The sequence below is a fragment of the Alosa sapidissima genome, chromosome 15 (genome assembly GCF_018492685.1).
Source record: "Alosa sapidissima isolate fAloSap1 chromosome 15, fAloSap1.pri, whole genome shotgun sequence".
In the NCBI taxonomy this organism is placed as follows: Eukaryota; Metazoa; Chordata; class Actinopteri; order Clupeiformes; family Clupeidae; genus Alosa; species Alosa sapidissima.
Genome location: NC_055971.1, coordinates 19682061 through 19696806, shown reverse-complemented (window position 1 = coordinate 19696806; position 14746 = coordinate 19682061). Strand labels below are relative to the sequence as shown.

Here is a 14746-nt window from a genome sequence, read left to right as displayed (position 1 = left end):
GCCTACTCGTCTCCTGCCAGGGGCTTTTCATCTTTGGGGTAAAAGCAGTGGAACGATGGAAGCCATGCTTACAGACAGAGAGAGAGAGGGGGGGAGAGAGAAGGAGAGAGAGAGAAAGAGAGAGAGAGAGAGAGTGGATGAGGCTTCTAATTTTCTCAGAGGTTTCAGAGGGAAGCTGGAAATGGGGGCAAAGCGACACCATAATGACGCGGTTTCCTTTATTCCGAGCACACACTTGCATTTGTGTCCACCGCGGGGAGTAGGTTCGAGCTGTGGCTTTAGGTAAACTTGGGGCTGGCAGATTAAAAGCCATCACTCCTGAAGCCCACCACAACTGAACTCACCCGCACATTTCACCGCAGTGGGTATTAAAGGTAGGAGTGGGAAGACTGGCTCCAACAACAACAACAACAAACAACAACATACCAAAAAACGGCAATTAAATTTCCAAAAGATGCCAGATTATTGCAGGTAATCTGCAGGTAATCAGCACTTTTCCTCTCGTACAATGCTCTCCCGCCAGTCCTCGCCCTGATGGCTCTGAGAAATGCTGTGGGGGTGAGTGGGTGTGGAGGGAGCGGCTGGTGATTAGGCCTCAGCTCTTATGTGGGGCCAGGGCATTGCAGTCACACAAATGTGTTTGATTAGCACGCCCAACTTGGCTGCAAACGCCATGTAAAATACAAATTTCAAGGCAAATATGCAGAGTGCTGGGAGATTGGCCATTTCAATGCTGTATGAACAAAAAATCAGGGCTGAAGGAGCCATCAATTCTCCTGATACTTTCAATGATAAACATATTGTTCAAATGAAATGTAAACAGCAGCACAAATGCTGTTGTTACCTGCTGTTCTTTCTGAATGCCTCAAATCTGATCAAACTGCCAACCACCGCCACTCCACCACCACCACCACCACCTACACTCCTCTTGCCCTTTAAAATGTCGAGAGGTATTTAATATTCCCAGGAATATTTACATATAAATTAGTTTTCAGTTTGCTAGACTTTTTAAACAGAGCCTGTTTATTTATCCAATAATGGGCAAAATGTGGACATTCTGTGATATTACCATAAAGCGTGCAACTAATGGAAAAGCAATTGAGAAAAGACAGCAAAGAAGGTTGTCATTTTGATCTTTGCATGACAATGCCATGTGGGATGACGGCTTGTATCAAGTGGGATTACCGACAACAAGATGATAAGGCGAAAAAAACAATATGCTCATCCCAGTTTATTTGCACAGTGGCGTGTGCGCAGTCTGACACAGGCATACCGTTACCATGTTCAATATTTCAACACAGAGGCAGCACACGGCCATTGTTAGATGTATCATCTCATGCTGTGTCCCACTGAGATAGCCCGAAAGCTCAATGACTGCCAACTCAGCAAATCCCACTTAGTGGTAAACAGCCATTATTGCGCTGCATTATCTTGCATCGCAACACAGTATTCAGGGCACCAATATCGGAAAATTACAGCACAATAAGACCAAGACAAAGAAAGTTCCCAGTACTTTCAAATTGTATGTTATAAATATAATAAAGGCACGTTTTTCCTTCCATCGTGGGCACACCTACACAAGTGCAGAGGTGGCTGCGTAAAGGAAGTGAGAACTTAACGGGGTGATTGCCCGCATGGTTTGCTGGTTGGCTTCTGGCATCCCGGTTGCAAATATCATTATTGGAAAAAATGTGGCAACAATGAATATGTAGATAACTACTTTGGATGGAATGAAGTTGGCTCAAGTGTCCTGTGTGTCTGTCTCTGTTTGTGTGTGTGTGTGTGTGTGTGTGTGTGTGTGTGTGTGTGTGTTAAAATCCTTTCCCTTGACCTTGGCATACACAGTGACCAAATCACTAAGGTGGATGAAAAGGTACCTAAAACGAGCCCACTGTAACACATTTCTAGTCCTCCTCCTCCTCCTAAGCAGAATACATATCCCACTCTTGACTGATGCTTTCTCAAAGTAGCTTTTATTAGCTCTCGAGGGTGGGAATCTTGTATTATACTCTTTGTCTCATGTCTGGATTCTTGATCGTCTTATATTATCGAACCCCTCCTCCCCACACGCAGAAACACACACACACACACACACACACACACACACACACTCTGTGAAGGGGAGTGCAGGAATCTGTTGTCTTCACTCCAGTGAGCGCCACGCTCGGCTGCTCCTGCAGCTGGCCTAGGGAGGAAGAGGAGGAGGTAAAGCAGGGGTCTCCGCCAGGGCCAGCCTGCCACGCAGCCGAGCGTAACGCTGGCAGATGCGACCAAAGTGCCGTGGCACTCGAAAGGCAAAGCAAGTTCATCCCACACTGCAGAGGGACCTAGAACCCCTCGGCACTCCTCTCTCTCTCTCTCTCTCTCTCTCTCTCTCTCTCTCTTGCTTTCTTCCTCCCTCTCTCTCTATCCGCCCCTTTTTCTCTTTTTCCCTCCACTAGTGACCTACATATGTGACCTGCCGCTCTAAGTCTTTCATGAGAATAGACCTGGCCCTCGTTTAGTTGGTCAAGTGGCCATGCCAGGTGGTGCTGGCAATCTGTTTGTCTGGCTGAAAAGGGGCCTTGGGTCCACTCAGCCATTGCTGCCAAACCCCCTCTGGCCTCTTTGGTCTCTGCTAGCATAGAGGGCATATGGAGCGTCCACCGGCCAACGTGGAGTAATGTGGAGGGTAGATTGCTCTAGCCGAAACGTGAAGAGTGACCGAAATGAACTACTTTGCATTCAAGCCATCCATCCTGCTCTTGGAATATGAGAGCTCTTTTGTCACACTTGAAAAATAACCGTGTTTGTTTGGAAATAACTGCATGAGAAAACCTTCAAATTTCTCCATTCTATAGTGAGCGCCAGTCCGCACAAACAGCTTTGTCTTGTTTATTTAGTATGCATATGCTTTAAGATTCACACATAGTTTTTGTATTATTCCAGTGAGCAGCTAGCTATAATCAAAATAATTATCCAATGCAGCACAGTCATAATTACCATTGAGCTGAAGATCAGACACTTGGGAAGAGGTAGTCGTAGCAACCTCAGAGAAAATCATCGTAATCTGTCTAATTTGTTACCGTGACAGGAGGGGTCTGACAAGGTAGGGAATAGGGGTTTAAGCGGCAGGTTTGAAGGGGAAGAAAGCAGGGGAAGGAGGGGGGGGCATTACTGCTGCCAACGTGGAAAAGTCTCCGACATGAAATCAATTACAGGCCAGGCTGGAGAGGGTGATAATACCAGCTCTGCTAGAGAAGGAGCAGGGAAAAGAATGAAATGGAGAATTCTCTCTCAGCCCACTGTTCCTGTACGCTGCTGCTGTTCTGACATGTGCCAGGAGAGAAACGTTGACACGCTGTCTCTTCACGTGTGTGTGTGTGTGTGTGTGTGTGTGTGTGTGTGTGTGTGTCTGTGTGGGTGTGTGTGTGTGTGTGTGTCAATAGGAGAAAGAGAGAGAGGAGAACAGGGAGACAGTAGGAGAGGTAGAGCTGGTTGGCACTATGAGCACAACCATGATAAACACCTCAACCAAAGGTCTGCTAAACAGAACGGTGTAGCTGATATACTGAGATTCCATCCCAACAACAAGCCCACACGCACACACACGGACACACACACATGCACGCACACACTCTCACACACAGACACACATGCACACACGCACGCTAGCAAGCACGCACGCACACACTCACACACTCACGTAAAGGCAAATTTGCTGCAGGACAGCCTGGCGGCCTCTGAAGATGAAGGGCTGAAAATATGCCCAAGGACTTGTGCCACATTTTTTCGGATGCTGATTTAATAACGATGCAATGGGCAGCAGATGTGGATTTCTGCCAAGGAAAATTTGTATAAATCAATCCCTGTACTCGTGTTTACCGCTTAACAAGCCATATATCACCCATTTTTTACAGGAAACAGGGCGAACAAAAAACAAAAACACCACCATGACTGATCTGTTTACTAATGCCCCACTGTGTTGGTTATGAATTAAAGCCAGACTGTAGTTGCCCCTGTCATCTGCCACAGTTTTCAGTATGCAACTTTCCCCTCTTCTATTTGTTCAACTTTATAATTGAAGTTAAAATCCTTGCCTTTGTGAGGGTAAGAAAGCAAAGGGGAAAAAAGAGGCACAGGTGTTGTAGAGAAAACAACACGTAAGTGTCTGGTTGAGCAATGTAGGAAGAACCATCATTCATTTTGACTCTCATTTACACTTTATTACTGGCAGTCCTGTCTCTGCCTTCAACTGCACACATAGCCATATAAAGCCAGATCACACATCAATTGAGTGCATATTGCACTGTGTTAGCTGTGGTAACTGTGCATTCGCAGCTTGGATTCCAAACATGATGAAGGATATAACGCTTTCATCTTTTTTTTTTTATCTGCCATGTAAACCTTTTGTGTAGGCAGGCAGACAACAACATCTGAAATGCTAAGAATAAAAAGATGGCACATCAAAGTAAGGTCCAGTTTAATACGCAAAAAAACAACAAATACATGCATCACATGTTTGTCCTCAGTTCTTGTGTCTATGTAAACAGACACATTAGTTGTGCGTTTTGCATTAGAGCTTGTACACACCGTTCTCCAGGAGATGTCTACTCTCATATACACGCAGAGACACACAGAATTTCTCCCCTTCCGATGTTGTCCTGGCCATTATGTCAGACGAGTCCCTGAAAGGTTTTTGTGTCCTCCTCTCTTCCCTTCTCCTCTTCCTCTGTGTCTGGTTTCACAAGCCATCCCAATTATCCTGGCAGGCCCTTTGTGCCTGGAGAAGGGGGCCTGTTTACGTTTGACACAGAGGTAAAGGCTCCGGAGCGGGGCAGCGAGGCTCGACATGTCAGAGCCACCTCGCACAAAAGAAGCCTCCCACTGAGCTTTACCCCCCCCCCCCCCCCACACACACACACACACATACACCTAGATGCACTTACATGCACACACACTTACAACCCCCCCACCCCTCTACACACACACACACACACACACACACACACACACACACACACATACACCTAGATGCACTTACATGCACACACACTTACAACCCCCCCACCCCTCTACACACACACACACACACACACACACACACACACACACACATACACCTAGATGCACTTACATGCACACACACTTACAACCCCCCACCCCTCTACACACACACACACACACACACACATATTATTACTGCTCCTACTATTTCCACTATTTACTCTCATCTCCCCTCTTACCTCCTCACGCCTCAGTGCATGATGGGTAAATGGGGTGGCTCCAGCACACAGTGCCTGGGTATGATGTTAATGTAGCGCATGTGGCATGAGACATGGCGTTGTCAGGCAGGCCAGAGAGCTGTCATATCCTCCCCGGCTCCGCGCCTCGCTTCCTACCGTACCAACCTCCACCCAACCCCAACCCCAGCTCCTCCACCGGCAGACATAAGGGTGTTTGTTACACGCATGTCAAGTCTTACAAGGTGCCACAAAAGGAACAGGAGGTGCTAATGGCTCTTCTAGGGCTGGATGTGGAGGTGGGAGCTCTCTGTCGAGAAACCAAGCCATTGTAAGTGTCCAACTGGTCTAATATGTCACCTTGTTCTTTTTCAGGGGTAGCAGCCAGGTTCGCCCAGGAGCCCCAGGATCTGGTGGTGGTGGCCGGACAGCCCGTCACCTTGCCGTGCTCCATCCCTGGGTACCATGGTGTCGTGCTCTGGATCAAGGACGGCTTGGCCCTGGGTGTCGGAAGAGACCTTTCAGGTATGAGAGTTTATTGACATACTCTTTACATCTAACCTATATTTAAAAAAGGTATTAGGTATTAAAGTTATGTTATGTGCCTTTCACACTTTGGGAAATCTGTCCAATAGTTAAAAATCATTATTAAAGTAAAATATCATTATTATATTATTTAACTGTCAACTCAAATGTTCTAAATGATACCGACTGACTGACTGACACTGAACTTTTTTGAAGATATTTCAACAAGCTTGATTTTATTCTTGGCACGGTTGCATTTGACAGTTTTGTACCTTGTTGACAAGCCAAAAGTTGACCAAAAGTACCGTGGAACAGCTCCAGTTTTAATTTGATGACAAATGAAAGACATTTCAGCATATCCCAAGGGACTACTCAATTCACTTTAAACAGCATATCTTGCCCTGAGATAGCTGTTAAGGGAGGATTTGGATAATGAGCTTTGACACTGCCACAGCATAACAGATCTGAGTAAATTGTTGCCCATGAACACGGGCCATGCACCAAATGAAAACAAGGCTCAAAATGTGCACATAAGTATGGTAGAGGGCTGCATTTCAGGCTCTTCTGGTTCGGAAATGGGTTCTTAAGAGGCTAGCGCTAATTTAAATGTGCGCTTCGCGTAATTAGCTTAATAGTTTAATTTGAAGTAACACTTATTGCATTGTCATCTCAATGGCTTACATTCCCCTGCCCTTCGCCTAAATTTCCCCCCTCGAAAACATCTCATCCATATTCATGCTGTTCCGGAACAGTATCGACAAAGCAGGCAGCCAAAAATGAATGCTTGACAACCTGTTGAGACGAGACATTGTCTGAGGTCGGGTGCGTCGGCGATACACGCGACACAAAGCCCTACGATGTGATTAAGGAAATCCTCTGAAGATCTGGTTTGGAGATTCATCAGTGTCTCTCCAAAAGACGTGAATGAGGCTTCTGCAATTACTTTAATCCCCCAACCATCAGCTGGCGCCTCAGCATTGTTGCTGAGAGTGCTCTCCATGCAAGGCACAGCGCCGACCTCTTTAAACCCACCAGAACTCTTTAAAAACCCAGGTTTCTATCTCTCTCCATTTCTCTCTCTCTCTCTCTCTCTCTCTCTCTCTCTCTCTCTCTCTCTCTCTCTCTCTCTCTCTCTTGTGTGCCACCATCCAACAGATTAAATATGTATTCCGACGGAGAGACGTGCAGGTCTGCTCGCCCCTGACCTTCAGCGCCCAGTTCTTGTGAGCCGTTTTGTCGCCAATATCACCCTTTAATTAATTCTCCACGGGCCTAGAGCGTGTCCCAGTAAATCCAATCCGTTCCCCCGGCCCTGGCCTTATCGGGCGCCTGGGAGATTCGGTGCGACTGTAAACAAAAAGGGGTGGAAAAGGCAGAAAGTGACTAAATTGAAAGGAAATGAGCAGGGTTTTTTTGCGATTGCGGGTAGAGCATCAAGGGTCTTTTGATAAGGTGAAAGTGAGAGCTGAACGTTTTACGGCATATGCCAAGCAGTTTGGAAGCCACGGGCTGACCTGCTCCTGACCAGACCGAGCCAAAGTGAGCTCAAGCCTCTGGACTGATCAACAACAACAACAACAACAACAACAATAACAACAACAATCACAAATACTATCGAGTGAGCAGCCAACCCAAAGCCTGCCGCAGTTCTGAAAAGGCCAGCGCCTTGGCATTTGACACAGAGTAACGGTGCAAGCGAGCAAGTCAGAGTGTGCAAGTCTCAGTCAGAGTGGTGGTCCACTCATCACCAGGGCCAGGTCTGATAGCCGCTGTGTCAACATAAATGACACACAGCTGCTCTCTTTATCGTCACTGCCTGCATCAACAAGTCATGAAAGCACGCGTTCCATAAAGGGACAACACATTTACACTAAACAAACATGGCAGCTGTAAAAGACTTCCACACACATATTTCAATGCGAAAAACTCCATGATTCTTCAGAGTGCCAGCCATCACACAGCCAGTGGGACCCCGAGCCCTCGGCTTGTTTCAATTCAGGGGGTACAGTGATTAAAATGGGGAAAATCTTCCACTATTCATTTTAATAAATCACCAGACAAAGGACCTCTGATTCCTATCAGTCCCTCACAATCTCCCTCCATTGTCCTTTGTTCTAATTAAAGTGCGACTCAAGACTGCGCCAAACACACAAATGAATGCCATGAATATGCATTGTGTGTGCCGCACCACAGCGAGAGAAAAAGCAAGAGAGAGAGTGAGAGAGAGAGAGAGAGAAAGAGAGAGAGAGAGAGTAGTACAGTCTGCATATCGAAGCGATGCGTGGTGAGGAGGCCTCCTGGATGCCGCTTTGGGAGGGTAAACTGCCAACACATATAAATGAGAGCCAAATGAGTGAGACGCCGCCGACGAGACTGAACTTTTACGGGGGGCTAAACAAAGCAAAAAAAAAACTTCCGAGGACAAGGATGTCAAAATGGGGGGTGCTCAGAAATAGCAAAAAAAAAAAAAAAACCCTGTGAGAATATTATAGAGCTTCAATGGTGAATACAACACTGTTCACCAACCACAGCCCACATTACGCCAAGCAAATGTCTCCTGCTACCAACACACTGTCTCCCCAGGGAGTGTCATGATGCACCGCCGTGCAGTAAATCGCTGTCCCCTGTCTCTGTTCATGGCCATTTCCCTTGGCATTGATCCACCACGGAGACTAATCCATTGCTCCCTGTGATGGATTCATTACTCTTAATGGGACTATTTTACATTGTTTGCTTTTGGTGACATGGGATGTCTGTGGATTTCATTGAGATCAATGGGAACATTATTTAATTTCTTCTCTTGAAAGCAAAGGTGCGCATCGTTCGCTGTGTGTATGCGTGTGCAATTTTAGCTTTCTGCATATTCTAAAACCCATTTGTCACTGTAAAGTCTGCAATCCTCTCTGTGTGTCGAGAAGTCATGAATACACAAAGTGTAATTTGTCTTGAAAAAGGGGGTTTGCTGTGAAACAGTAAAAATGTATTTGCATTGACCGTTATGCCACTAGGCCCATTTTTCTCTGCCAGCTAGTGATAGTAAATTAAATTATTAAAAATAAAGTGTTACTTCAACCCCACAATTGATCGAAAATATGTGCAGGAATAAATGTTTAAACACTATAGCATCTCTATGAGGTGCACTTAATGTTGGGGCCCGAGAGATCACGTGGGAGGTGTTATTCCAGGGTTATGTATCTGTTTATCATGCATGGTTGCTAAGAAGGCGTGATCCAGTAGGCCTCTCTACAGGTCAGTTCAGCTTCCAGACAGGAAACTTAGAGAAGTTCAAGCCTTGCATGATGGGAAGAGGGACATTATCAAACCACGCACAAGAAGGAGTGCTTGTGTTTGACCTTGGCGTTGCGAGTTCAAGGTTTAAATTGTTTTCGCTGGACTTCAGTATGAAAATCCAATAACGTTTCACTCTGGAGATTCCGTATTCTTCAGGAGATTATGCAAACAAACGAACATTTTTTTTTCAGTGATATTGTGAAAAAAATAACAACATCAATAATTTCTATTACGTGAATAATAGTTTATTATATTCTAAAATAGTATTTGCTATATTCATCTTGGATCTATTGGAAAGTCATTATTTCAGATTTAGAGCCTGATGGTGAATGTTAATACAGTAGATGGTTCAACAATCCCATTGATTCCTTGGTGTGGAAATAAACCACACTATTGAATGCTGGGTCAATGTTCATTAAAGTTATTTAGTGAGAGCTCCATTTGACCAGCCTTCAGTTTAAGTAATTTCTGGTCTTCGTGACTTATTTGCTGGAACGTAGCAATACGCACCACGGAACAATGCACTGCATCGACAATACTTACTCTCGACTTTTTTTAATAACACATCTGTGTGGACTGTAAATTTCTCCCTTTGTTTATTTGGTATTTTCTGTGATACCCTACGGCCTCTGGTAGAGAGATTAAAAGCCATATGTGGGAAGCTGAATTGAAAAGTACCGTAATCAGCAGTAACTCTTTCTCTGAGTACAGAAACAAGAGCTACTCCATGGTCTATTAAAAGTGAATGGGATCCAATGGAGCAAAGGATAATAATTGGGGTTTTGTAACACAGTGGCTTCAATAGCTGAACTGGAGGACTTAAAACCCATTATACACCATTTGGTCTTTTTGTGCACTTTTTTTCACTGCAATATGCATTTCTCTCTCAAGCATCGTTGTGAAATACAGGGATGACAACACTGTGGATATCTAGCTGGGTTTGCACTAACAGAAAAAAGCACTCATGGGGACATGGTGCAAATATTGTAATTACTTTGTTTTTATATTGCTTTGTTCTGAGAATAGTGTCCAGTTTTTAATAAGCTGGAACAACCTTTGTGTGACTGTGAGTGGGGAGAAATATACAGCCTTGTCCTCTGGAAGTTGCAGTCTTCCTAAATAGACATGTGAAGGATTACCTACAGCCAAAGAAGTGCTGATGGAAAAAGCCAGAGGAGGTGGTACAGCCTTTCAATGTGTCACAGTTATGTCACAAAGAATTCTCTGGAGTGGACATGACTCACATTGATGGATGTACCAAAATCAATACCATCCCCCCAGGCACTTAATGGCGAATGTCCAAAACCAGAGTCCGTCAACATATTAAGTGTGGGGTCATGTCTGAAGTGTAAATGCACTTTCATAAACCACTATATTAGATTACATTAAATGTAATTTCATGTATGTGGCTGTGTTGGAATGGCTCCATAAAAGTAAGTGTTGGATTAGACAGTTTCACGGTTCCAAAGACAGAAAATAGCAAAGTGTCTTCCTGAATGAGAGAGACCTTAGTGAGTTCCCTAAAAAGCCAATGTTATTTCAACTCATTCCTTGATAATTAGTGAGAACAGAGCCTTGTGAGGGCCATTGAAGTCACTTGTGTCGAGAGGTTGTGAAATGAACCACGAAGCGTCACAATCAAGGATGTCCTCCGCTGTCTACTTCTCGCAACGGGGGAAGTGAGTTCTTGTGCTCGCTCTCAATGCAAATTCCTACTAATATTTATCTAAAGAGTGTCAAAGCTAACTGTCCTGCAGTGAGAGAGACAGGTCTTCCAAAAACACCTCCCTCTGTCTGGATTAGTAATCCATAAATCAGACATGTTTGCCTTTGCTGGAGCATAACCAATGCAGTTCCCATTTTTAATGCTGTGTCATCCACCACAGTGCATCACTTACTCTAAGTTTCTGTGTGTGCAATGAAACCTCTGTATTGCCTCAAACACTTTTATCCACATTAGTCCACATGGTGCAAGGCAAAGTGGATTGTTAGCATAAGCAGCCCTAATGCTTTAATTATGTCTACTCAACATAATAGAAAATGATCATGGTTAACAAAAATGGCCTCACTAGCCACTGTCAAACAATGCATATCTGTAATGAGTTTGGTTTAATGTCAGCACAAACTTTGAATAGGAAACGACTCTCAAATATTACATCTTTCAGAGATTAAATCCAGTCACATAGAACAACATGTAATAATGTCAACAAAATGTAACATATTAAGCATATGAATTCAATATATCATAACAAAGCTTGCTTGACTAATTGTGCTTACCTACAAAACTGGACCATGAATATGACTGTATATGACTATGAGACATGTGGTTTGTCTGCATAGTGCATGCCTAAACATTATTTGGATTGCCAACATTATAATTGCATCACATTGTGAGGTCCATTCCATTCAACAGTGAGTTATTGTTTTTTGTATGTATAAGGTATCTGGTGAGAAATGCCATTTCAAGCATGACTCTGCTATCTTTTGACAAGTATTTCATGAACTCTGCTTAACAGTTGAATGGATATCTGGGGGCTCGTCACTTCTCCCATCTGCATGCATGCCTCACACGTCTCCTGTTCGAAGAGCAGTAAGTGCTTTAACCAGAGGCACTGTTGTGTGTTGCAGGCTACCCTCGCTACACGGTGGTGGGGGACCACAGCTCAGGTGAGCACCACCTCCGCATCCAGCGCGTGGAGCTGATGGACGACGCCGTGTTCGAGTGTCAGGCCATCCAGGCCGCCATGAGATCTCGTCCAGCCCGCCTCACAGTTCTGGGTCAGTCTCTCCGTCAGGTTCTTATTCAGATCACTCACTCACCTGCTCCCCTCCATACTGACCTCTACAGCCTTATCTGAACATAATTAACGTGCAGTATATCACTATTGTTATTCTCAACTCACGTATAATAGTTTTATACACCATAATAAGGTGTAATTATGCATAATAGCTTTATTAAACATCACTCATATAGATTAGTTTAGTAAGCCTTGGAAACATCTAATACATTTATGGCACAATTATAAAAGGAGAATTCTCTTGCAGGCTATACCGCTGGAATAATGACACATTGTCCTAAATTGCATTGCTAATACCAGAGACTATGTTGGGGAAAAAAGTAAGAAATTGCAATATTAGAAATAATCATTCGGTCATTCTTAAGTCATTATTAGCCAGTCATAGTGTATGGGGAGAAAGAAGATTTATCACTGACCAACTCGGGTGATCCCATAAGTCCTCAGTTTTAATTTCCTGCTGCAAACCTCCCCTCTTCATTATTAACCCAGCCAGGTCAGTGAATCCTAATTAAACTTTATTGGCTTATTATTCAACGTTGCTGTTTCTGCGTTATTGGGCAGCCATTGTAGATATCTGCAATCTCTCACCTGGAGACTTTATCGGCAAACTCCCACCCACACACACACACACACCCACACACTATCATACACGCACCCCTGTCCACCCAATCCTTATCTCGCCCCCTCTCGTGATGGTGGTCATGGGAGTATGGAGGCGTAGGTGTTGGGAGAAACCAATGGAAGAGGGTTTATGGGGGGTCGGGGAAGGTAAAAAAAAGAATGAGGGGCGAGGAGAGAAAAAAAAAAAGGAGTCTGTGTTGCTCGGTATCCTCGCCACGAGCGACTGATCCACCCTATTGATCTCCTCTAATGAAAAGTGAAACTAATGATCTGTAAGGGAGGAGGGACGTGGGGTGTGTGTGTGTGTGGGGGGGTTGTGTGGTGAGGGAAAGAGAAGAGAGAGTGGGAGAGAGAGAGAGAGAGAGAGAGAGAGAGGGAAAGAAAGAGAGAGAGAGAGAGAGGGAGGGAAAGAAGATAAATTGCCGGCCCACCATCTCTTGCACGCCACTGCACCCGTCCAGAAATGGATATGAATGAGTAATTATACAGTACAAGCTTCAGAGGAACCTGCAGCCCCCAGCCTCTCCCCCATGGTTCCCCTGTCTGAGAGGTCATCCACCTCCAAGCACACGCTAGGTGAGGCTCCACCAGAATCCTAACCCAACCCAGTAATGGCTTTGGGTTTGTTTATGAGGGTGCTTGCTATTCCTTTTGTTCCTTGACCTGATGAATTGGGCTCTGATTATTGAATTGCTCTGGGGCTCCCTAAACTATTGTTAGTTAGCTCAATTACTCACGGCGAGCTCGAAACCATAACATCTGTCAGGGGAGTGGTATTTATATCCAGACTCACTTACTGCACGTCTGCTGCTGGGCGGAGCTCGCACGAAGACCGCCGCGCGGACACGGATTACCGTTAGGATTGCATCATGCAGGGGCACCCGCCAGTCGCAGTTTTTAAGGGGGGCAAATGGAAAGACGCATGCTGTATGTCTGGATTATCTGTTTGCAGGCTAGACCTGCAGTGACAAAGAGAAGACAGAAAGAGAGAGAGAGGGGGTGGGGGGGGGGCTGTTTTTCTCAGGAATATTTAGTATGGCACAGAGCGAAATGTATTCAAGCTCTGTGTCACAGCAAACTCTGAGCTGTCCTTTAACACCAGCGTGCGATGACGCCGAATGCCGAGTAACTTTCATGACAGGGCTGGGAGCACGGCAGGCACTCCTGTATCTCTCACCTGTCAGCCGCAGAAATCCCCCAGCCCTGACACCACTGCTCACAACCCAAAGCTCCCTCCAAATGTGTCTGCCCTGCTGCCACAGTCAGGGACAGCTATGGCTCATTCTGCACCTTTGAACAGTTCTTTGAAGCAATTCCTTTTGGCTCTATGCTGCATCTATATACTGCATGTATATGGGTGTGTATGTAGACTGTGGTTTGAATAGATAATAGATGAAGATGCATGCATACATGTAGGTAATAGAGATAGATTCAGTAAATAAGTAGATAGACTGAGGAGTTTAATTTCATGTTGTTTTGCTGAATATTAAAAATGCATATATGATATTCACCATATGTTATATATGGAAATTAAGAAAGGACTACAGTAATTTCCTGTGTATTAGCCGCAGGACAGTGTTTTATGCAAGTTAAAAAAACAAAACCATATTAATACCACACTAACTGCCCTTGTGTTAACCTCATAGAAATTTTGCAAAATCAATGTATAAGCCGCGGCTAATAGTTAGGAAATTACGGTAGGACAGATTAGGTTTTTTTTCTTTTGACCCTGAGTGAAATGGAGTGACTGTGTGTTGTATGTCAAGTGAAGAGTGCTGCTTGGGCGTACTGCAGCTCACTGTTGTTTTGCTGCCACAGAGTGTTGCAGCATTGACACCAGAGGTTAGGCCAGCAGGGATTCAGCATGAGTTATGCTGTCAAGCAAAACACCAGAGCAGACTGCAGACTAGAAACTCACGTCGAGGTGACCCACAAAAGGGAAAAAAAACACTGTCTATATATAGAGGGTTGTCAAACACAGGGGCCCTCGCACGTTGACCTCTGCACCTTGAACCGTGGGTAGCACAGGTCTGGGACCAGTGACGACCCCGGGAGGCTTAGGGTTGTTGAATTACGCATGAAGTTTGAGTGAGAGGTTACAAAGTAAATGTGCTGGAAACCCAGGAGGCTAATTATGGTATCTTCCAGGAAGGGAAGAGGGTCCAGGCCTGCCTGCATCGATGCCCTCACCCAGGCCCAGTGCTGCTGAGGGGGGGAGACAGCCAGAGGTGGTAGGACTGGAAGGCCTCCCTTTAGCCTGGGTAAAGACAAGGAGCTCAGTTCGCTCTG

The 14746-nt window shown here is 45.0% G+C and overlaps 1 protein-coding gene across 4 annotated transcripts in view; it reads left to right on the top strand.

The window, feature by feature from the left end:
- The window catches only part of kirrel3b (kirre like nephrin family adhesion molecule 3b), a 186262-nt gene that overhangs the window by 121741 nt on the left and 49775 nt on the right, over nt 1–14746 (top strand). For all 4 annotated transcript variants that reach the window (XM_042064695.1, XM_042064693.1, XM_042064694.1 and 1 more), the window contains exons 2-3: nt 5598–5747; nt 11667–11816. In XM_042064695.1, coding sequence (XP_041920629.1) covers nt 5598–5747; nt 11667–11816 — 300 coding nt within the window. The remainder of the gene's footprint in view (nt 1–5597; nt 5748–11666; nt 11817–14746) is intronic.